Genomic DNA, 22,834 nt, shown 5'->3' with positions numbered 1-22,834 from the left:
ATTCCCCCACCCAACCACCAACCCTCCACATCCTGGATCCAACCAATCTCTGGGGAGGAGAGCAAACTGGGTGACGAAGAGGCCAGTCTTCCTTTCCTGTGGGAATCTGGTTTTTATAGTGATGGGCTGCAGGAAGAAAGACGCACGGTGACAAGGGAATAAATATGCAGAAAATGGAGCGGTGATTCCCATGGGCGGCTCTGTACACAGTGGTGGAGAGTCCCTGAGTAACGGAGAGAGAACCCCAAAGGGGAGGCAGGTTGATCCAGACAAGTCCCTCGCCCACGGGTCACCTGAGAGGAGTGAAGCAGCTCCCACGGGCACAAGGGTCTGGCTAGGGGGGCAGCAATCACAGCCATTCAAAACCCCACACCATCCTGCACCCCACTTCCCTGCCTTTGTACCGAATGCAAGAAATGATGGTGGCAGGCACCTGTGCACGTGTGTTCGCACACGCGCGTACACACACACACACACACACACACACACACACACACAGACAAGGGGACTCCACAGTGTCAAGACAGAGAAAGGGCAGAAAGAAAACAAATTGACAGAGACATGAATAGACCCACTCCCCCTCCCTCCTCCCCAGCATTGAAGAGGTGCCCATTCACGGGCTCCAAGGCAGAAACCTCGTGAAATGCAACAGAGGGAAAAGAGCACACATGCAGCAGTTGCTTCTGAGTGTGGAAGGGAGCTGGATCTTCTGAAGCAGACACCGAGTCCTGGGTCTGTGTCGGAGCTGACCTTCCCGCTCCACGCCGGGTTTCAAGTAAAGAAGGTCGTTCCTTTCTTCACCCCCCCACCACCCCACCTAAAGGGGGAGGATGTTTCTCGACGTCCAGCCATCCCCACCCGGCCGCGCGTGGACAGAAGGCTGCCTCCCGGTGAGAGACGAGGTGCTCCTGGAGACTTTCGTACCTGCGGACTGTGCATTTCACAGTCGGTGGGGGCCTCAGCATGGTTGAAGTATCGGTTGGGGTACCGCTGGTTCCGGTTGTCACTGGACGAGCCACTGGAAGCACCTGGGAGCAGGAATGGTTCAAGGGGTTAGCAGTGGAGGGAGGGGATGGGTCACGCGGAAAGAAGTGGAGGGAGGAGAAGTGGAGAAGGGGTGAAGAAGAGAGAAAAGCAGGAAGCGATAAAACACTGAAAGAGCAGACACAGGTACATATACACTACACAACACGGACTCCACATACACGAGGGATCCAGCAGCACACAACACGAGAAGCAGCAGAAGAACCCAGTTCTGATGGTAATCAGTAGGTGACCAGCAATCCACCTTGGACTCACCATCTGGTGCAAGCAGTTTGTAAAAATAAATGGCATTCAATAACCATAAAAGAACATGATGTGACAATATAAATCTTCTAGGCTATCAAACCATTACAGACTGTACCTCAGTGTTATACAGAGACAGAACTGTCCTCACTGGTACTCTACCCTGGTGTTATACAGTGGAAGACCCACCCCACTGTACCCCGGTGTTATATAATGATAGACCTGTCCCCACTAGTACTGTACCCCAGTGTTATACAGAGACAAACATGTTTCTGCTGGTTGATTTCCTCCACCACATCTCTCTCTAATCCAGAGATCACTGGGCAGTGAGGGGTAGCAGGAATCTTGCCATCCATCTTCTCTCCATCTCCAACAAAGGGCCCACTAAAGTGTATCTGACTACAGACTCACTCGCCTCCCCACCTGCCCGAGATTCCCTGATGAGACAGAGATCAGAAGGAGGTAGCAGCCCACACGAACCTCTGCCAGAACTCTAGTTCTAGAGGTGAGGAGGAAGGTAGCAACCCAGACAAGCCTCTACCCGAACCCCAGTTCCGAACGTGGGGAGAAGTAGGCAGCAAGGTAGGGGCTTTACCTGAGCTGGACAGGGAGCTGGCATTGCTGGTAGATTGGCTGTGCTCCACGGAGGGGCTGGTGGAGATACTGCTGCAGGTATTTGTGCCTTCGTCCAGTGTCTTCTTGAAGAAGTTGTGCTGCAGTGCATAGAAAGGGGTGATGCGCGTCTTGGGGTCATAGTCCAGCATCCTGAGGATCAGGTCCTTGAACTTCAAGTACTCTGCTGGGGTGTGACCAGGCTCGCCAACCCTCCGTCCACTCGGACCCCCGGTCTCCACGCCAATAATGTTGTGTAGCTTGCGGGAGGCAGCCGCTCGGTACTCCTAGGTGGGGGGAGGGTCGGGGGGGGGGTGGGGTTGAAAGACAGGGATTACAATGTGCACTTCCGTCCTCTGCATCCTCTACCCCATGATTTATCAGAGGAGCCCGCACCTCTCTACTCCTGCCCACTTGCCTGGCCAAATCCCAGAGATGCTCCAAGATGTTCCTTCCCTCTGCACCCCAAATCAAATATTCCCTCGGTCTCCTTACTTTCACTCACACACACCATTTCTCTGCCCTAAACTAGCTAAGTGCACATGTGGAGCAAACATACTGTGCAAGAAATGTTGCTGACTACATCTACAAGCATCAATCAGACATACCTTCTTCACGTCCTTGACCTTCTTGATGGCCCACAGGCCGTCTGACAGCTTTTCAAAGTACTTGCGTGCTTTCGGGGCTTGCTCCAGCATGTGAGTGGGAGGTATGCCAACAACCTCCACTATCTTATTCATCTGATCCACCTGAATGACAGAACGGGAGCCACATGTTACATTCAACAGGATGAGATGTAGAAAGAGGAGTGGAAGCAGTATGGTTATGCAGATTCCCAGCAGAACACTTGGGAGGTTTACTTCCACCCCATCAACTCAACGAGCGAATGAATGTCAGGATGGCGTGGAGGCAGCGTCACCCCATCTCTGATCCCAGGAGTGTGTGATGGGATGGGGCGGAGGGAACCTCACTCTGTGTCTGACTCCAGGAGTGTATGATGGGATGATGTGGAGGGAGCTTCACTCTGTGTCTAACCTGTATTGTCCCCAGCCCAGATGTATTTGATGGTACAACATTCAGGTGCCAACACTGCATCTCACCTCATTGCAGCCACTGAAGAGAGGCTCTCCTGTGTGCATCTCCACCAGAATGCAACCCAGTGACCACATGTCAATGGAGAGATCATAAGGCATCCCAAGAAGCACCTCAGGCGAGCGGTAAAAACGGCTCTGGATGTACTGATAGATCTGTGGGCAGAGGGAAAATACATTTACCCCACTTCTGTCAATAAACCAATTTCAATCACAACACACACACACACACACACACCACCAGCTGCCCCAGCTGACTGAAGTCTGCATATATACACTCACACGCTCATGACTTACAGGCACACCAAACACACTGACCCTCACTGGGGTACGTTTTACATGCACACCTCCCCTGAGGGGGATCATTTCACACACACACTACCAACAACCCCCCCGCCCCCCCGCCAGTCCTCTCACCTGCTGCCCCAGCTGGCAGGAGCTACCGAAGTCAACGATTTTGATGGCACTGCGCTTGGGGTTGACCAGCAGGATGTTCTCGGGCTTGAGGTCGCAGTGGATGATGCTGAGCTCGGGGGTAGCCAGGAAGAGCAGGGCCGTGCACATCTGCTGAGCAAACTTGCGGGTGAGGTTGAGGGAGACGCCTCGGAAGTTGGTGTTGCGCAGCAGGTCATACAGGTTGTAGGAGAGCAGCTCAAACACCAGGCACAGGTGGTTGCGGAACATGAAGTGTCGCTTCAGATGAACTGCGGGCAGTAGGAAAGGAGCTGCTGGGAGACACGGTGCACATACAGGTCCTTCGATCCGCCGATTCCATGACGGGCATCGACCACCCATTGACACTAATTCTATGCAAATCCTGTTTTATTTCTTTGACAGCATCACTGATTCCCTCCCACTGATGCTGCCTTAGGATAGTTTATTGGCTGATTAACCTACCATCCCTCGAGGAGCCCACACAGGGAGAACATGCAAACTCTGTGCAGGACTGCTGGAGCTGAGAGGTGATAGCTTTACCCACTGCTGCCCTGACATGGCACTGACACCTCCCTCTCGTTTATTCTCCCAACTTTCCCCTCAACTCTCCACCCCGGATTCCATCCCTCACCCATACACTAAGGGGGCAATTCACAGCAATTAAACCACAAATGCCACACGTCTTTCATTTTGGTAACACCCATGGGGGCCACAGGGAACTTTCTTCTTTGTGCCACTTCTCCATCGCCCCCAGTACCCACCCCTCAACTAACTTTCAAACATTTCAAATGTAAATGTATCGGGCACAGTTCATGGGAGGACCCTTAACAGAGGGTCTTGGGATCCTCAAGAATCCATCTTGAGGACACACAGATGGATCTTGGGATTTAAGTCCACCACTCTCTGTAAGTGGCTGCACATGTTGATAGGGTGGCAAAGAAGGCATATGGCACGTTGCTTTTATTAGTTGGGCAAACTTGGGTTGCTGTCTCTGTAGCAGCTGAGGCTGAGGGAGACCTGAGAGAGGGTTACAAGATTGAGAGGCACAGATAAGAGTAGACAGCCAGTGTCCATCTCCCCAAGGTTATAATCTCCAATAAATTTAAGAGACTTTTAAAGTGAGAGGGGAAAGCTTAAAGGAGATGTATGGATCAAGTACCCCTCCCCCCCACCATCACAAACAATGGTGGATACCAGGAACATTGCTAGAGGTAGTGGTTGAGGCAAATATGATAGAGGTGTTCAAAAGGCATTTACATTGGCACATAAATCTGCAGGCAAGGAAGGAAAATGGACATTCTTTGGGCAGAATGGATTAGGTTAGTTAATCCAGAGCAGCTCTGTGGGCCGGTGCTGCATTATTCTATGTTGACATGCAGACTTCACACAAAGACAGAGCGGAGGTCAAAATCAAACTAGGAAGTGAATGCGGAGAGCAAGCCACTGTGCTGCCCAACTGATCGAAGGTGACCTTGCTCTACGCCAAGCTTCACAGCTCGACTGACTGTAACAGTGTGTGTTTCCCACGGCTGAACGCAGCCAGCTACCTATCCTGCAAGAAGCAGCTGGGTACAAAGACACGCGGCGCCCCACTGCCTGCGCAGGCAGGCGGCCCTACCTATGTAGTACTTCATCTCGGTATCGTGTTTGTTCATGAGCTCCAGGAGGCGCAGCTCGATCTGGGCTTGGTTCAGGAAGGCCTTCTTGTTCTTGATGATCTTCACCGCCACCCACTCCTGCTCCTGGTGGTCATACGCCTTCACTACCTGCATTGTGGGGGAGGGGTGGTTAGTGACAGAACGGTGGGGAAAACAGGGAGAGAGAGGTGAGCAAAGTAGCTCGACGCCACCTTCAAAACACCTGAGGCAGACACAGGATACAAGGTTGTTTGATGGCTCTGGGCCTATATTCAGTAGAATTTAGAAGAATGAGGGATTGCATTGAAACCTATGAAATATTGAAAGGCCTAGACAGAGTGGACGTGGAGAGGATGTTTCCCAGTTGGGAGTCTAGGATCAGATGGCACAGTCTCAAAATAGAAGAACATTCATTTAGAACAGAGATGAGAAGGAAATTCTTTATCCAGAGTGCAGGAAATATGTGGAGTTCATTGCCAAAGACGGCTGTATAGGCTAAGTCATTGGTATATTTAAAGCAGAAGTTGATAGGTTCTTGACTAGTAAAGTAAGGGCATCAAAGGTTATGCGGTTGGAGAGGGTTCAGAAGAGGTTTATGAGAATTATATTATGGATGAAAGGGTTAACATGTGAGGAGTATTTGATGGGGCTGGGCCTGTACTCACTGGAATTCAGAAGAATGACCAAAAAACCATAGATACTGTAAGCAGCCCATCAAGTCTGCTCTGCCATTGCTGATTTATTATCCCCCTCAACCCCATTATTCTGCCTTCTCCCCATAACCTTTGACACCCTTACTAATCAAGAACCTATCAGCTTCAGCTTTAAATATACTCAATGGCTTGGTCTCCACAGAAGTCCATGGCAATGAATTCCATAGATTCACCACTCTCTGGCTAAAGAAACTCCTCCTTATCTCTGTTCTAAATGGATGCCCCTCTGTTCTGAGGCTGTGTCCTCTGGTCATAGACTTATCCACAATAGGAAACATCCTCTCCACATCCACTCTGTCCAGGCTTTTCAATATTCGATAGGTTTCAAAGAGATCCTCTCTCATTCTTCTAAATTCTAGCAAGTAAAGGCCCAGAGCCATCAAATGCTCTTTATACACTAAATCTTTCATTCCTGTAATCATTCTTGTGAACCTCCTCTGGATCCTCTCCAATGCCAATTCATCTCTTCTTAGATAAGGGGCCCAAGACTGCTCACAATACTCCAAGTGTGGTCTGATCAATGAGGGACATCTCTTTAAAGCCAACTGAATACTGAAAGGCCTACAAAGAGTGGACATGGAGAGGACTTTTCCAGCACTGAGAGAGTCTAGGTCCAGAAGGCACAGCCTCAGAATAAAAGGACATTTCTTTTATAACTGAGATGAGGAGGAATTCCTTTAGTCAGAGGGTGGTGAGTCTATGGAATCCATTGCCAGAGACAGCTATGGAGACCAAGTCATTGTGCATATAGAAAGCAAACATTGATAGTTTCTTGATTAGTAAGGGCATGATCATCAAATGGCAGAGCAGACTTGACAGACTGAATGGCCTACGCATTTGTTCTACGCATTATGGCCTGCCCACAGATTACCTGTCCAAAGGAGCCCTTCCCGATGAGGGAGTCAATCTCGTATCGGTCCATCCACTTCTCCCCATTCTTCACAATGTAGTCATAGTTATCATCATCATAGCCTTCATTGTACACCTTGCGTTCTTTCTTGTTGCTGGAGTCATCCGGAGGGACATGTTGGGCCCGCCGCTTCTTCTTGGCATAGTACACCTGCAAGCAGCCCAGAGAGCAGTGACTTGAATCAGATCGACAAAGGAGATCCCGCTCCCTACTCCCGTATAACCCCTTCCATCACTACTGCCTCTGCCACTACGTAATGCCCGTGAGGTTGAAAGAAACAGTAGGTGCTTGGATGTGAAACAAAAGACAAGCTGCCGGAGGAACCTAGCAGGTCAGGCAGCACCTGTGGGTGGGGGTCCAAACCCTTCATCCAGACAGGAAGACAGAGAAGGAGAAAGCCAGTATAAAGAGGTGGAACAGGAATGGCGGAGCAAGAGCTGGCAGTTGATAGTGGACAACAAACACAGATTGCTGGAGGAACTCAGCAGGTCAGGTCAGGCCCCATCAAAGAAGGGGAATAAACAGATGACGTTTCAGACTGAGATCCCTCAGAACTGGAAAAGAAAGGGGCAGAAGCACATTAAAAAGATGGGGAGGGGGAAGGAGTACAAGCTGGAAGATGATAGGTGAGGACAAATGAGGGGATGGTGGGTGGGTGGTGGAGGAAGAGGATGATGTAAGAAGCTGGGAGGTGATAGGTGGAAGAAGTAAAGATCTGAAGGAGGAATCTGATAGGAGATTGAACCATGGAAGAAAGGGAAGGAGGACAAGAACCAGAATGGGGAATGGAAAAAGGGAGGAATGGTTGGGAGGGGTGGTGGAAAGAGAGAAATTACCAGATCAGGGAAATTGATGTTCATGCCATCAGGTTTAAGGGGACACAGACAGGATACAAGGTGTTGTTCCTTCACCTTGAGAGTGGCCTCATCACGGCAGTTGAGGAAGGCCATAGACAGAAATGACAGAATGGGAATTGGAAGTCGAATTGAAATGAAAGCCACCGGGAATCCAGTCTTTTGTGGCTGGTGGAGCAAAGGTGCTCGAAGAAGCGGTCCACTAATCTATGTCTTGTCTCACCGATATCTAGGAGACCACACCTGCTGAATACAGTAGAAGACTTCAAAAGACTCGCAGGTAAGGTATTGCCTTACCTAGAAAGTCTGGGGCCCTGAATGGTGGTGAGGGAGGATGTCTTGGGGCAGGGACAAATACCAGAAGGGAGATCAGTAAGGAAGAACAAGTGGACGAGCAAATCGTGCAGACAGAGATCCCCACGGAAAGATGTGTTTAGTGGTAGGATCCCATTGCACATGGCTGAAGTTAGAATGATGTGCTGGATACAGAGACTTGTGAGGTGGGAGAATGGGGTGAGGGCAGATATGCAGGAAATGAAGGTGAGGATAGTGAAAGAGAAACCCTATTCTTTGAAGAAGGTGGACATCTCAGGCACTCTAGAATGAATAGCTTCATCCTGAGAACGACGCAGTTAAGATGGAGAAACTGAGAAAAAGCGAGAGCTGGATACAGGTGAGGAGAGGGTCATAGACAAAGGGGGGAAAGGAAAACGGGAACAATGTCAGAAGCTGGGACGGGTAGAGGCAACAACGGGCTGCAGATGGCTGAGACACAAGAGAGGCTGTAGCTGCTGGAAATCTGGCTCAACATACATGAAATGCTGAAGAAACTCAGCAGGTCAGGCAGCATCTATGGAGGGAAATGAACAGTTGATGTTTCAGGCTGAGCCGTTGAAACACTGACTGTTCATTTTCCACCATAGTGCTGCCAGACCCGCTGAGTTTCTCCAGCATTTGTAGGTGTTGATCCAGATGATACAATCTGATATGAAAGGCAGGTGAAGAATGGAAAAGAAGGGAGGGACCTGGGTAAGCAGGAGGGAGTAATAAGAGAGAGGAACCAGTGGGAGGACTGAGATGTGCAAATCAAGAGGGTGTACAAAGAGAAAGAGATAGCATGATGGCAGTTAGGGAGATCAAGAGGGGAGAGACTAGAAACAGAGAGAGGAAGCAATACCAGAATTCATTGCTTTAATTCTAATTTAAGCATTGAATTCTTAAGTTTGAGGAGATTTGATATGCCACCAAAGAATCTTGCAAAGTCCTAAAGATAGAGAGCACTCTGACTGATTGCATGACTGCCTGGTACAGAGGCTCCCACACACAGGATCGCCAGAGACTGCAGAGGGTTGATGGCTCTGGCAGCTCCACCATGAGTACAAACCCCTCCACCATCAAGGACATCTCCAGTAGCTGGCATCCATCATCTCTAATGCAGGTAACCATCACCATCCGGGACATGTCCTCTCATGTCCTCACATCATATGAGCCCAATTCTAATTCAATGTACATGCCACCAGGTTGTGGACTATCCAGGTGGAATACAAGGTGCTGTTCCTATAGTTTGCGTTAAGCCAACTAACCAAATCTACCCAATTCCCAGGACAACCTCACAACTTTCCACAAAGCTCAGTCCATTTGGAAAACCCTATGGAACGTCAGTCACCCCCAGACAATTTGGCACTGGTTAATTATTACATAAGAGACTGCAGACACTGAGATCTCGAGCAAAAGACAAGCTACTGGAGGAACTCAGTGGGTCAGGCAGCATCTGTGTTGGCAGGGGTTAGAGGGAGGGTACACATTTTGGGAACAGTCAAAACAATAAGTGGATCTGATGAATAGAGAGAGTCACAGAGACCACGTCACGATATCAATCTAAGCTAAAACAACAGGAATTCTGCAGATGCTGGAAATTCAAGCAACATACATCAAAGTTGCTGGTGAACGCAGCAGGCCAAGCAGCATCTATAGGAAGATGTGCAGTCGACGTTTCAGGCCGAGACCATGGGTCTCGGCCTGAAACGTCGACTGCGCCTCTTCCTATAGATGCTGCTCAATCTAAGCTAGCCTGATTTGGCTGCATTAGGTCCCTAACTCACTAAACTGTTCCAATAAGCTGGAAAGAGTACAAAGGGATTTTGGGATCCAAGTCCGTAGCTCTCTGAAAGAGACCCTGCGACTAGATAAGATATAAAGGCATATGGTATACTTGTGTTTATCAGTCGGGGTATTGAGACAAGACTCAGGAAGTCACATTACAACTCCATAAAAAAAAACGTTAGTTGGGCCACACTTTGAGTATTGTGTACAACTCTGGCCACCCTATTACAAGAAGGCTGTGCAGGTTATGGAGAGAGTACAGAGGACATTTAACAGGATGCTGCCTGGATTAGAGGGTATGAGCTACAAGGAAAGGTTGAACAAGCTTGGGTTGTTTTCTCTGAGAACGGCAGAGGCAGAGGGGAGACAAGTAGGGGCAGGTAGTGTAGAGGAAGCAGGGAGCCTGGAGAAGGAGGAGATTCGGAGAATGGGCAAAGAAGTAGCATATGGAATATAGTGTAGGAAAGTCTCTGGTCAGGCACTTTGGTAGAAAGTATAAAGGCATAGATTATTTTCTAATTCAAAAATCAAAAATCAGTGGTGCAGAGGAACTTGGGAATGCTCTGCAGGATTTTCTAAAGCTTAACTTGCAGGTTGAGTCAAGAGTAAGGAAGGCAAAAACAATGTCAAGGATGTAATGCTGAGGCATTATAAAGCTGGTCAGACTGCACTTGGGAGTATCGTGAGCAATTCTGGGTCCCTTATCTAGGAAAGGATGTATTGACATTGGAGAGCGTCCAGAGATTCATGAGAATGATCCCAGGAATGAAACGGTTAATATATGAGAAGTGTTTGATGGTGCTGGGCCTGTACTTTCTGGAGCTTAGACGAATTGGGGGGGGAGAGAAGCTGATTGAAACCTAACGGTAACTCCTTATTGCATCTTCGGAAACAGCTCTATTGCTATCTTTGATATCTCTCTTTTCCCCTTTCAAGGTTCTTCTGAAGACCCTAACCTGGAGTTACACGCTGACTTCAGTTCTTTGCGGAAATGGGACCCGCTCTTGGGGACTCACAACCGGCTGCTTTTCAATAAACCAAGGATGCGGCCTGGAAGACGAGCGCGCCTTCAGGGTGCTGGATTTTCATGGCTCTGGAGGTGGGCTGATTTAAGGCCCGTGCCGCCGTCTGATGTGTCGTGGGAGACAGCAGATCGTAAGCAGTGAGCTGGTTGTGTGCCCAGACACCCGAGTTCTTTGGGCACAGAGCTCAGAAAAAAACGACACAACATACTTTTAACGCCATAAATCAGTGAGTTGCTTTGTTATGTCGCCCCTCTCGCTGTGGAACGGGGACACCTCTTTTTCCCTTAATAGGGAGGGGGGGAGAGAGAGAGAGAGAGAGAGAGCGAGAGAGAGAGAGAGAGAGAGAGCGAGAGAGAGAGAGAGAGAGAGAGCGTGCACCTGTGGTATGTTGGATTACCAGGTGAACGAGTATTCTTTGGGGTACTGCAAGTCTGTGTCTTCACTGATGCTTTGCTGCACGCTTCAGTGGGGAGTGCCGATGATTTTTTGCTAGTGGGGGGGGGTCGTTGCTTTGCTGCTACTTATGCGTGGGAGGGAGGAGTTGGGTGGGAGACTTTTGGGGTTCTAACATTTAACTGTCATTCTTTGGGGTACTCTGTTTTCGTGGATGTTTGCAAAGAAAAAGAATTTCAGGTTGCATATTATATACGCTTCTCTGACATTAAATGTACCTATTGAACCTATTGAATATTGAAAGGCTTAGATAGAGTGTATATGGAGAGCAGGTTTCCTGTAGTGGAGGAGTCTAGGACTGCATGGCACAGCCTCAGAGTACAAGGACATCCCTTTAGAACAGAGAGAAGGAGAATTTCTTTAGCCAGAGGGTGGTGAGTCTATGGAATTGCCACAGATGTTTGTGGAGGCCAAGCCATTGGGTATATTTAAAGTGGAGGTTGATAGGTTCTTAATTGGTAAGAGTATAAAAGGTTAAAAGGAGTAGGCAGGAGAATGAGGCTGAGAGGGATAATAAATCAACCGCGATCAAATGGCAGCGCAGATACAATAGCTTGATTGGCCTAATTCTTCTACGTCTTATGGTGTTATGGAGAGCTAATAGAAATTTATAAAATTACGAGGCAAAGGTCAGGTAGACAGTCAGAATCTTCATCCCAAAGTATAAGTGTCAAGTACTAGAGGACACATTCATGGTGAAAGAGGAAAAGTTGAAGGGACATGTTGGAACAAGTTGTTTTTACACACCAGATGAGCCAACGCCTTCTATGCACGCTTTGAAAGGGAGAACACAACTACAGCTGTGAAGATCCCTGCTGCACCTGATGACCCTGTGATCTCTTGTCTCAGAGGCCGATGTTAAGACTGTCTTTAAAGAGAGTAAACCCTCACAAGGCAGAAGGTCCTGATGGAGTACCTGGTAAGGCTCTGAAAACCTATGCCGACCAACTAGTGGGAGTATTCAATGACATTTTCAACCTCTCACTGCTACAGGCATAAGTTCCCACTTGCTTCCAAAAGGCAACAATCATACCAGTGCCTAAGAATAATAACTTGGGCTGCCTCAATCATTATCGCCCAGTACCACTCACATCGACAGTGATGAAATGCTTTGAGAGATTGGTTATGACTAGACTGAACTCCTGCCTCAGCAAGGACCTGGACCCATTGCAATTTGCCTATTGCCACAATAGGTCAACGGCAGACGCAATTTCAATGGCTCTCCACATGGCTTTAGACCACCAAGACAACACAAACACCTTCGTCAGGATGCTGTTCATCGACTATAGCTCAGCATTTAATACCATCATTCCCACAATCCTGATTGAGAACATAGAACATAGAAATCTACAGCACATTACAGGCCCTAAGACCCACAATGTTGTGCCGACCATGTAACCTGTTCTAGAAACTGCCTAGAATTTCCCTAGCACATAGCCCTCTATTTTTCTAAGCTCCATGTACCTATCTAAGAGGCTCTTAAAAGACCCTATTGTATCCACTTCCACCACCGCCGCCACCATTTAGGGTGAAAAATTACCCCTGACATCACCTCTTAAAGTTGCAGAACCTGGGTCCCTGTACCTCCCTCTACAACTGGAACCTTTTCTTCCTAACCGGAAGACCATGGTCTGTGCGGATTTGTGATAACGTATCCCCCTCGCTGACAATCAACATTGGCGCACCTCAGGGATGTGTGCTTAGCCCACTACTCTACTCTCTGTATACACATGACTATGTGGCTAGGCATAGCTCAAATACCGTATAAAAATTTGCTGACGATACAACCATTGCTGGTAGAATCTCAGGTGGTGACGAGAGGGCGTACAGGAGTGAGATATGCCAACTAGTGGAGTGGTGCCGCAGCAACAACTGGCATTCAATGTCAGTAAGATGAAAGAGCTGATTGTGGACTTCAGGAAGGGTAAGACGAAGGAACACATACCAATCCTCAAAGAGGGATCAGAAGTGGAGAGAGTGAGCAGCTTCAAGTCCCTGGGTGTCAAGATGTCTGAGGATCTAACCTGGGTTCCAACATATTGATGTAGTCGTAAAGAAGGCAAGACAGCAGCTATGCTTTATTAGGAGTTTGAAGAGATTTGGCATGTCAACAAATACACTCAAAAACTTCTATAGTTGTACCATGGAGAGCATTCTGACAGGCTGCATCACTGTCTGGTATGGAAGGGCTACTGCACAGGACCAAAAGAAGCTGCAGAGGGTTGTAAATCTAGTCAGCTCCATCTTGGGCACTAGCCTACAAAATACCCAGGACATTTTAGGAAGCGGTGTCTCAGAAAGGCAGCGTCCATTATTAAGGACCTCTAGCACCGAGAGCATGCCCTTTTCTCACAGTTACCATCAGAAGGAGATACAGAAGTCTGAAGGCACACACTCAGCGATTCAGGAACAGCTTCTTCACTTCTGCCATCAGATTCCTAAATGGATATTGAAGCTACCTCACTTTTTTCAATATACAGTATTTCTGTTTTCGCACATTTAAAAAAATCTATTCAATACAAGTAATTGATTTACTTGTTCATTTATTATGTTTTTTTTTTCTCTCTCTCTCTGCTAGGTTATGTATTGCATTGAACTGCTGCTGCTAAGTTAACAAATTTCACGCCACATGCTGGTGCTAATAAACCTGATTCTGATTCTGAGTGTGGTGAGTACCTGGAATACACTGCCAGGTAGCGGTAATGGAGGGATATGGACCACAAGGAATTTAGTTTAATTTGGTATTCTGCTGCCATTAACATTGTGGGCTCCAGAGCCTGCTTCTCAACTGTAGCTGAACTAAGAGGAAAAACTGGGGACCCTCACTAACCCCACCCCAAGGATAGGGAGGTCCAGTGTGACAGGTGTTAGGTTCACACAGCCATCTGCTCACCTCATTTATGTGCTTGTATGTCTTGATCAAATCCACTGACAATTTCCTGAGGGGAGTCATCCCGGACTCGCGGAAGCAGAGCGGAATCCTCCTTTGCAGGATTGTCATGTCCGAGAGTGCCTAGAAAGAGAAAGACCAGAATGATAGAATTCCATGTTGTGGTGGCTGGGCTCCAGTCTGTGTGGCAGGGATGACCCTCCCCACCAACAAATTTCACACATCGAGAGGCAGGCCAGGAAAGTACAAGGGGTCTTGCTGCCAGCTCTGGCTGCAGAGAACAAAAGCAGTTGTGGGACAACCCCAATTTCACAGGAGAATGCTGGGCATCATGACACTGGGAAATGTTGCTGATCTGCAGGAATAGACACTTGGTGATTATTAAGCCAATCACCCCCTCACCAGGGGCTGCACCACCAAAGGACATTACATACACAGAGATGTGATAGGGAGAGCATGTGGAGGCAAGAGAATTATGCACAGAAGCTGGAAGAGGCTACAGGGATAGGAAGCAATCTAGGGTCCACCAGGGGGAGGTGGTCTTCAAACAGATGGGGAGGAGGCTAGAGGCTGGAAATCACAGAGACAGGGAGGGGTGTAGAGTCCAGAGGTAGTTACAAAGAGAGGGAGGGGTCAGAGAAGATCACAGTGACAGAGAGGGTTACAGAAGTCGGAGGGGGTTACAGAGACAGGGAGGGGTGTAGGGGCCAAAGTGATTTAGAGACGGGGTTAAGTATAGGGTCCAGAGGTGGTTACAAAGACAGGGAGGGAGAGGCATAAGGGTTGGAGGAGTTCACAGAGACAGGGGGCGTAAAGGGGCCAGAGGAGATCACAGTGACAGAGAGGATTATAGAAGGTGGAGGGGTTACAGAGACTTTGAGGGGTGTATAAGGCAGAGGGAATCACAGAGGTGGGCAGGGGTGTGGAGTCTTGAGGGGGTTACAGAGATAGGGAGGGGTGTAGAAGCTGGAGGGAATTAGTGCTAGTGCAAAGTTCAAAGTAAATTTATCACCAAAGTACATACGTATATATTACCACATATTACTTAGAGACTCAATTTCTTGCAGCCATTTTACAGTTAAGAAAAAAATCAATACAACAGAATTTACAATAAACTACACATAAACAGACAAGGACTGACAAACAACCAAAGTGCAAAAGAAGACAAACTGCGAATAAAAATTAATACTGAGAATATGAGTTGTAAAGAGTCATTGACAGTGAGTCTGTAGGTGTAGAATCAGTTGAGTAGTGGTGATTGAAGTTATCTACACCGGTTCAGCATCATGATCATTGTGGGGGGGGGGGGCCCCAGCGGACCGGTTTAATATTGACAATATTCTTGCGGACCAGCCGACAGGGGTGGTGTGTTAATCACGACCGGAATATAGGTGATAAGTCAACTATAAGTCACTTATCGGTGGCTAATACACTCACTTTTGTTTCTAAGGGTTCATCTAACGAATTTAATATTAAACACACAGCGCATATTTTCCTCGCATGAATATAGTGATAAGTCAGTTATAAGTCATAAGGGGGTTCCTTATGTCCAGTCTATTCCACAATTTAGCTTTCATTGCATTCATTGCAGAAAACTCCGCTCCGCAGAGATATGATGTTGGAAATGGAAGCAACGTTTTCAGTGCTTTTGTGGCTATCTCAGAATATTCAGCCTTGACTTTGATCCAGAATGCCAGCAGAGATCTTATGTCAAACATACTTTTCAGCCCATCGTCATTTGCAAGCTCGAGGAGTTGATCTTCTTCCAGCGCTGACATGGATGATTCACCGGGGACATTCACAAATGGGTCACGGACCCATTCCTTTGCACGTCTTGGGTCATTTGCGGTTGGGAAGTAACACTCGAATTCTGTCGACAGCGAAGATAGGTGTTCGCACACCAGCTGTGAGCCTCAGTCTCTCCCAAATTCCCAGCTAATGTTGGGAACATATCAAATATGCCCCTGTCCACTCGCCATCCCCACAGTTCCAGTTTGGCTTTGAAAGCAGACACTTTATCTGCCAACTTGACGACAGTTGTCATTCTCCCCTGAAGTGACAAATTGAGTTCACTGAGCAGGTTGAAGATGCCACACAGATAAGCGAGTTTTGCTATCCACTCCTCGTCACTGAAGTGTGCTGCCAGTGGTGACTTTTTTCCCCGAAAGAAATCTCTGTAGCTGTTCTCTTAACTCAAAAACCATGGCCAGGGCTCTCCCCCTTGATAGCCACCTGACTTCAGTGTGTAAGAGAAGGCGTTTGTGCTCTTCATCCATTTCCTTGCAAAGCTGCTCAAACAGACGTGGGTTAAGGGCTTTTGTTTTGATGTGATTGATAACTTCAACAACGTCACTCAATACGCTGTTAAGATCAGGTGACATTTTTTGGCTAGCCAACATTTCCCTGTGTGTGACACAGTGTGTAGACTGGCATTCAGGGGCAACCTCTTTGACTCGGGTAGTGAAACCAGACTCGTTAAGCCGTTCCAGCAGCTGTGCTTCGATGTCCTCCGCTATGTCATCGATTCTCCTTGAAACTGTGGTCGCTGAAAGAGAAACCTGTGCCACCTTGTTAGCTGCAGCTTCTCCCAACAGTTCACGGCACATGTCCTTGGCAGCAGGCAGAATCAATTCACCACCAACAGTGAAAGGCTCCTTAGCCTTAGCAATACGGCTAGCCACTAAGTACGACCCTCTCAGGGCAGCAGCATTTGTGGAAGTGGTTGCTCTCAGCACTTGCTGCTGTCCCGCTTGCTCACGTTTTTTCCGCTCAGAAAACTCAACGGGTTTGTCTTTAAGTGCAAGGACCCAAGGTGCCGAAGCAGTTTTGAGGGCTTCATTGCCTCATTAGACAGCTTGTCTCCACATATCACACACAGGGGGCTTGGAGCGTGCGAGTCACTGGTCACAATACAGCCATATTTTATGTACGACTCGTCGTATTTTCTGTTGAAGGAAGCTTTCTTTTTTTCTTCGCAACCTCCGCCTCAGCTGTCTCTGCGTTATCATCATCGTTAGGCCTTTTATGTCCCCTACCATCTCTTCCAAAGAAACGATCAAGGGACATTTGTTTTTTACTCATCGAGTAGTTGCAGGTTAACAACTGACTGATGACCTTGCGTGGGTAATGAGCTCGCATGCGTTCAAATTCAACAGTGGGCGTGACAGGGAATGAGGAAAGGTGCAGCTGACTCATATCATTTCCTCGCGGCCCGGTAGCACATGCTTTGCGGCCCGGTACCGGTCTGCAGCCCAGTGGTTGGGGACCACTGTTGTGGGGTCATAACTGCTTCTGCACCTGGTGGTGTGGGACTCAAGGCTCCTGTACCTCCTGCCAATGATAGCAGCAAGAAGAGAGAATGACCTAGAAAGCAGGGGTCCTTGATGACGGATGATGCTACTTTCCTGTAGTTGCGCTCCACGTAAATATGCTCAATAGTGGAGAGAGCTTTGCCTGTGATGGCCTGGTTTGTACCTACCACTTTCTGTTCTTGGGCACTGGTGTTTCTATATCAGTTAGGAATGGTAAAGAAACGTTGATTGATTTGCAATTTGGACCCATGTGCCCCTGTTCTTGTGGGCAGTAGAAGTGGTGGATTTGGGAGGTGCTTTTGGAGTAGGCTGTGGACAATAGTGAGTTCTGCAGATAGTGCACTCTGTCTGCAGCCACAGTGTGCCAGTGGTGGAGGGAGGTGGGAGGGTTGCCAATTGAATAGGCTTTGTCCTAGAGAGACAAAACTTCTCAAGAGTTGAAGCTGCACTCACCCACACAAGTGAAGAGGGTTCCATCACACTCCTGACTGTAGCTTGTAGATGAGGAAAAAGCCTTGGGATTTCATGAGGTAAGTCACTCTCGGCAGGGTCCTTAGCCCCTGACCCAAGGATGAAAATTTATGGCTAGCCAAGACTGATGTCTGTCCTCCAGTATAAGGAATTTGTGTGAATGGCCAGGTGCTCCGAGAGGGAAGTGGAGCACTGCTAGTATGTGCAGATTAATAGATACAGCAGGAATCCGCAGATTTCAAAAAGGCGCTGGTGAGGGAAGTGGGGCACTATTGGTATCTGTAGATTAATAGACACTGCAGGTACACAGCAGGAATTGGCAGGTTTTAACCAGACCCTAGAGAAGGAAGTACAGCACCATTAGTATGTCTGGATTAATAGATATAGCGAGCGTACATTGGGAATGGGCTGGTTTTAACCTGATCCTAGTGAGGGAAGTGGGGCACTGATATACATGTGAATTAATAGACACAGCAGGAATGGGCAGGTTTTAAGTTGATCCTGGTGAGAGAAGTGGGGCACTGATAGTATGTGCAGATTAATAGATACACCACATCATCTGACGAGGGAGAGGAGGGAGGAGGACAACAGCAAGTGAGTGGGGAGAAAGGACGGTGACGGGCGAAGGAGAGGAGAGAAGACGGCGACGGGCGAGGGAGGGGGAGAGGGGACGACGGGCGAGGGAGGGGGAGAGGGGACGATGGGCGAGGGAGGGGGAGAGGGGTCGACGGGTGAGGGAGGGGAAGAAGGGGCGACGGGCGAGGGAGAGGCGGAGAGTAGGACGATGGGGAGGCAGAGGATGGGCGAGGGAGAGGCGAAGAGTTTGGTAGATATATATATAAAATAGAGAGAGAGTGCTTCGAAAAGGAATAAAATCCCAATAACAACCAATCTTTGGGAATAAGTTCCAGTCTCCCTGGGTTTTACTGCCAGAAAAGGGGTACAGAAGCCTGATTTCCTACACCACCAGATTCAGAAACAGCTACTTTCCTTCAACTATTTGGTTCTTGAACCAACTGGCACAATCCTAACTCTACCACAGCAACGAGACACTACACACCATTGCTTGCCCTACCTTGAATCTGTCTTCGAATGTGTCTTTCTTTTTGTTTCACATCAAGGTCTTCCTTAACTTTTTCAGTGTATGGTATAATTTATATTCTGTTGTTGCCTCTACCTCCATGCCTGTGGTGCTGGTATTTGGTGTGTATAAAAAAGACCATCAGATTTCTATATATGCAGATGTAAGTGTACTGTTTCATTTTAATGATGCAATTAAAATCAAGTTCTGGATTAGGGACATTATGTTACAGTTAAATGCAGTAAGCCACTGGTGAGACTGCTCTTGGAGTATCGTGTAGTGTTTTGATCACTGTGTTATAAGAAAGGCAGCTGGAAAAGGTGCAGCAGAGATTTGAGAGGATGCTGCCTGGACTAGAGGGCCTGAGTTATAGACAGAGATGGCCCACTGTATCTTTATTCCCTGAAGTGTAGAAGAATGAGAGATGCCTCAAAAGGATGGACATACATAATTTCTTCCCCAGGGTTAGGAGTTGAAAACTAGAGGGCACAGATACAAGATAAGAGGAGAGAGATTGAAAGAAACATGAGAAGTAAGCACTTTACACAGAGGATGTACTTGGAAAGAGCTGCCAGAGGAAGTGGTCAAGATAGATAAAATTGCAATATTTAAGAGACATTTAAATGGTTACATGGAGGGGGAAGATTTGGAGGGTTATGAGCAGAAGACATTCACCTGGGAATAGCAGGGAGGATGCTGTGGTCAGCGTGGAAAAAGCTGAAGGCCTTTTTTCATGCTGTATGACTCTGTGACTCTACCTTGGAGAGCTTTCTGACAGGTTGCCTTACTGCCTGGTATGGAGGCTTGAATGCACAGGAACGAAAGAGGCTGCAGAAGCTGGTAGACTCAGCCAGCTGATCATGGACACAATCCTCCCCAACAGTGAGGACATCTTCAAGTGTTGGTGCCTTCAAGAAGGCAGCATCCCTCAGTCCCTGAGACAGGGAGTCACGTGGCCACATGGCATTACTGAGGTAGTAGCCTGAAAATGCACACTCAAATGATTCAAGAACATTTCCCTCTGCCATCAGATTTCTGAATGGTCCATGAACACATTAACACTACTTCACCATTTTCCTCCCTTGTGGTACTACTTATTTTTATAATTCTTAATGCAACTTCATAATTTTTATCGCACTGTACTACTGCCACAAGACAAATTTCACGACATGTCAGTGATAATAAAGCTGATTCTGATTTCTGAACGGCACATGATCCTGTGAACAAAACCTCTCTATCCCTCTTCTGCAGTATTTTTTATTGAAACTTATGCCCTGCACTGTACTGCTGCCACAAAAGCAACAAGTTTCACAACGTAAGTGACAATAGAGCAGATTCTGAATGAGCTTGCGATCATGTGCATCCCTCGCCGTACAGTGCATGACACGGTGAAGCCAACTTGGCTGGCACACGTACCTTATCAGTGGCGGTGCCCCTCTGGTGGTCGGCGGCTTGGCCTCGGGTACGAGCGCTGGTCGGGCCCCAGTGCGGCCCGTGCCGGGCTTGCGGGGTCTCATTCGTGGGCTGCAGGCTGCTGAGTGGCAGGTGGCTGTGCTGACTCGACATGCTGGGCTCAGTGGGGGTGAAGCCAAGTGAGGCAGCCAGGCAGTGAGAGGAGGGTGGCTTGCATCCTGAGCTGGTCCCACCTGTGGACACGCACGTGTAAAGAAAGAAAAATACACCAGTCAGCAGCTAGGCAATATGTTCATCCCTACTTCTGAAACATCTCAAGACATCCCATACAAACTCACAGTTCAGCGGAAACAGTAACCAGTACCCAAACACCCCCACACAGTATAGAGCTTGGCACAACGTTGTGGGCTGAATGGCCACCCAGTGTTGTCCCGTTCCATGTTCTACTGTGCCATAATCATGGCGATAGGGCTCCTTGAATCTACAAGCCCAGAGTGGCAGATAGTCCCCAACACCTCCCAAGGTGCAGCATATCCTCAGTCCCGCTTCCCTGAGAATGCTTTCAGACCGCAAGATACAGCAGCAGAATTAGGCAGTTCACCCATTGAGTCTGCTTCACCACTCAATCATGGCTGTTTATTTTAAATCAACCCCATTCTCCTATCCAGGCTGAAGAAATTCGTCATCTCAGTTCTAAAAGGACATCACTTTATTCTGAGGCTGTACCCTCAGATCCTAAACTCTCCCACTGATGGTAATGTCCTCTCCATGTCTGCTCTGCGCAACCTTTCACTATCTCTAATTACACAGACTGTTTGTGTCAGTCCTGTTACAGTAAGGGTTCATCAGAACATCAGAACCTCAGAAACACCAACCACCATCCTCAGAGAATGCAGCACCATCTCTTCCCCCCTTCCTCCAGCCACTGAAACATGCCCTGGAGGGATTATGAGGTCTCTCCAGTGGCCCAAGGGAACTGACTGCAAGCCACGTACTCCTTTTGCTTTCAAGCATTCAGCAGGGAGTTCAAAATATATAAAAATACAAAAGATTAAGAGCAGGTATCACCAGGCTCAAGGACAACTTCTATCCCACTGTTATAAGATTACTGAATGGACGTCTTACGATAAAGTTGAACTCTTGATCGTTCAATCTACCCCAATCCTGGTTCTTGCACGTTATTTGTCTACCTACTCTGCACTTTACTCCAACACTATCATCTGCATTTTTTTCTGTACTACCTCAATGTACTTGTGCATGTAAAGATCTGTCTCAAGAGCTTTTCACTGTATCTTGTACATGCAAAAGTAGTAACGCTTTCACAAACTGATGCTGCAATCTGGAAGCACCCAGATATTCCTCCGTTACTCCCCCATCCTGTCCAATCAGATTCTATCTTCAGCCCCCTTCACTTCCACCTATCACCAGGAGACAGACAGACAGACAAACACACCCACACACACACACACACTGTCATAAGGAAAGGTTTTGTCCCAAAACATTGACTGTTTATTCCCCTCCGTTGATGCAGCCTGACCCGCTGAGTTCCTCCATATGTGTGTGTGCTGATCCATATTTCCAGCATCTGCAGAATCTCTTCCACCTCCTCTTATTACCTTCCATCTTCTGATGTTATTCCCATTCTGTCCCTCCTCTCATCTGTTTATCACCCCACTCCTTCAGCTAGATCCACCTATCGCCTGCCAGCTCTTGCTCCCCCTCTTTTTATATTGGCTCTCTCCCCTTTCCTTCCAGTCCTGATGGAGGGCCAGACCCGAAACATCGGCTGTCTGTTTCCCTGCACAGGTGCCACCTGACCTCCTGAGCTTCAAGCAGGGTTCAATGATACCGGTGCCTAAGAAGAACGAGGAAACCTGCCTCAGTGGCTATCGTCCAGTAGCACCTACATCCACTTCGATCAAGTGCTTTGAGAGGTTGCTGATGAAACATATCAACTTCTGCCTGAGAAACGACGTGGATCCGCTCCAATTTGCCTACCGGCATAACGGGTCCACAGTAGATTCTATTTCAATGGTTCTTCACTCAACCTGGAACATCAGGACAGTAAAGATGCATATATGAGGATGCTCTTTATCGACTAAAGCTCAACATTCAAAACTATCATCCCCTTAAAACTAATCAATAAGCTTCAAGACCTTGGTCTCAATACCTCTTTGTGCAATTGCATCCTCTATTTTCTCACTTGTAGACCTCAGTCAGTTCAGACTGGCAACAACATTTCCACCACAATCTCCATCAGCACAGGTGCACCACAAGACTGTGTGCTTAGCCCCTGCTCGACTTGCTTTACACCTATGACTGTGTGGCTAAGCACAGCTCCAATGCCATTTTCAAGTTTGCTGATGACACCACTGCTGTCAGCTGCATCAAAGCTGGTGACAAATCAGTAACAGGAGGGATATTGATAATCCCACAGCCTCTCACTCAATATCAGCAAGACCAAGGAGCTGATTATTGACTTCACGAGGAGGAAACCAGTCCTCAATGGAGATAAGAGGTGGAGAGGATCAGTGTTATCACCTCAGAG

At 47.9% G+C, this 22,834-nt stretch overlaps 1 protein-coding gene and 1 long non-coding RNA gene across 7 annotated transcripts in view; one reads left to right on the top strand and one right to left on the bottom strand.

Annotated features, from left to right (window-relative positions):
• Positions 1-22,834, bottom strand: part of LOC134341139 (dual specificity tyrosine-phosphorylation-regulated kinase 1A-like) — a 105,165-nt gene that overhangs the window by 2,928 nt on the left and 79,403 nt on the right. For 2 of the 6 annotated variants that reach the window (XM_063038919.1, XM_063038915.1), the window contains exons 2-10: positions 20,290-20,519; positions 14,014-14,133; positions 6,647-6,835; positions 5,044-5,191; positions 3,408-3,718; positions 3,000-3,146; positions 2,508-2,648; positions 1,883-2,186; positions 925-1,028 (exon numbers count right to left, since the gene is read on the bottom strand). In XM_063038919.1, coding sequence (XP_062894989.1) covers positions 925-1,028; positions 1,883-2,186; positions 2,508-2,648; positions 3,000-3,146; positions 3,408-3,718; positions 5,044-5,191; positions 6,647-6,835; positions 14,014-14,133; positions 20,290-20,439 — 1,614 coding nt within the window. In that variant the 5' untranslated portion in view covers positions 20,440-20,519. Of the gene's footprint in view, positions 1-924; positions 1,029-1,882; positions 2,187-2,507; positions 2,649-2,999; positions 3,147-3,407; positions 3,719-5,043; positions 5,192-6,646; positions 6,836-14,013; positions 14,134-20,289; positions 20,520-22,164; positions 22,335-22,834 lie in introns of all 6 variants that reach the window. The other 4 variants (XM_063038920.1, XM_063038916.1, XM_063038918.1 and 1 more) reach the window with 4 other exon arrangements.
• LOC134341140 (uncharacterized) lies at positions 7,512-22,183 on the top strand. The gene is made up of 3 exons (XR_010016716.1): positions 7,512-7,819; positions 10,579-10,893; positions 22,093-22,183. It is a non-coding gene; the product is annotated as an uncharacterized LOC134341140 (long non-coding RNA).

This window comes from Mobula hypostoma (genome assembly GCF_963921235.1).
Source record: "Mobula hypostoma chromosome 8 unlocalized genomic scaffold, sMobHyp1.1 SUPER_8_unloc_1, whole genome shotgun sequence".
In the NCBI taxonomy this organism is placed as follows: domain Eukaryota; kingdom Metazoa; phylum Chordata; class Chondrichthyes; order Myliobatiformes; family Myliobatidae; genus Mobula; species Mobula hypostoma.
The sequence above is the reverse complement of the archived record's forward strand: the minus strand, read 5'-3'. Positions and strand labels throughout refer to the sequence as shown.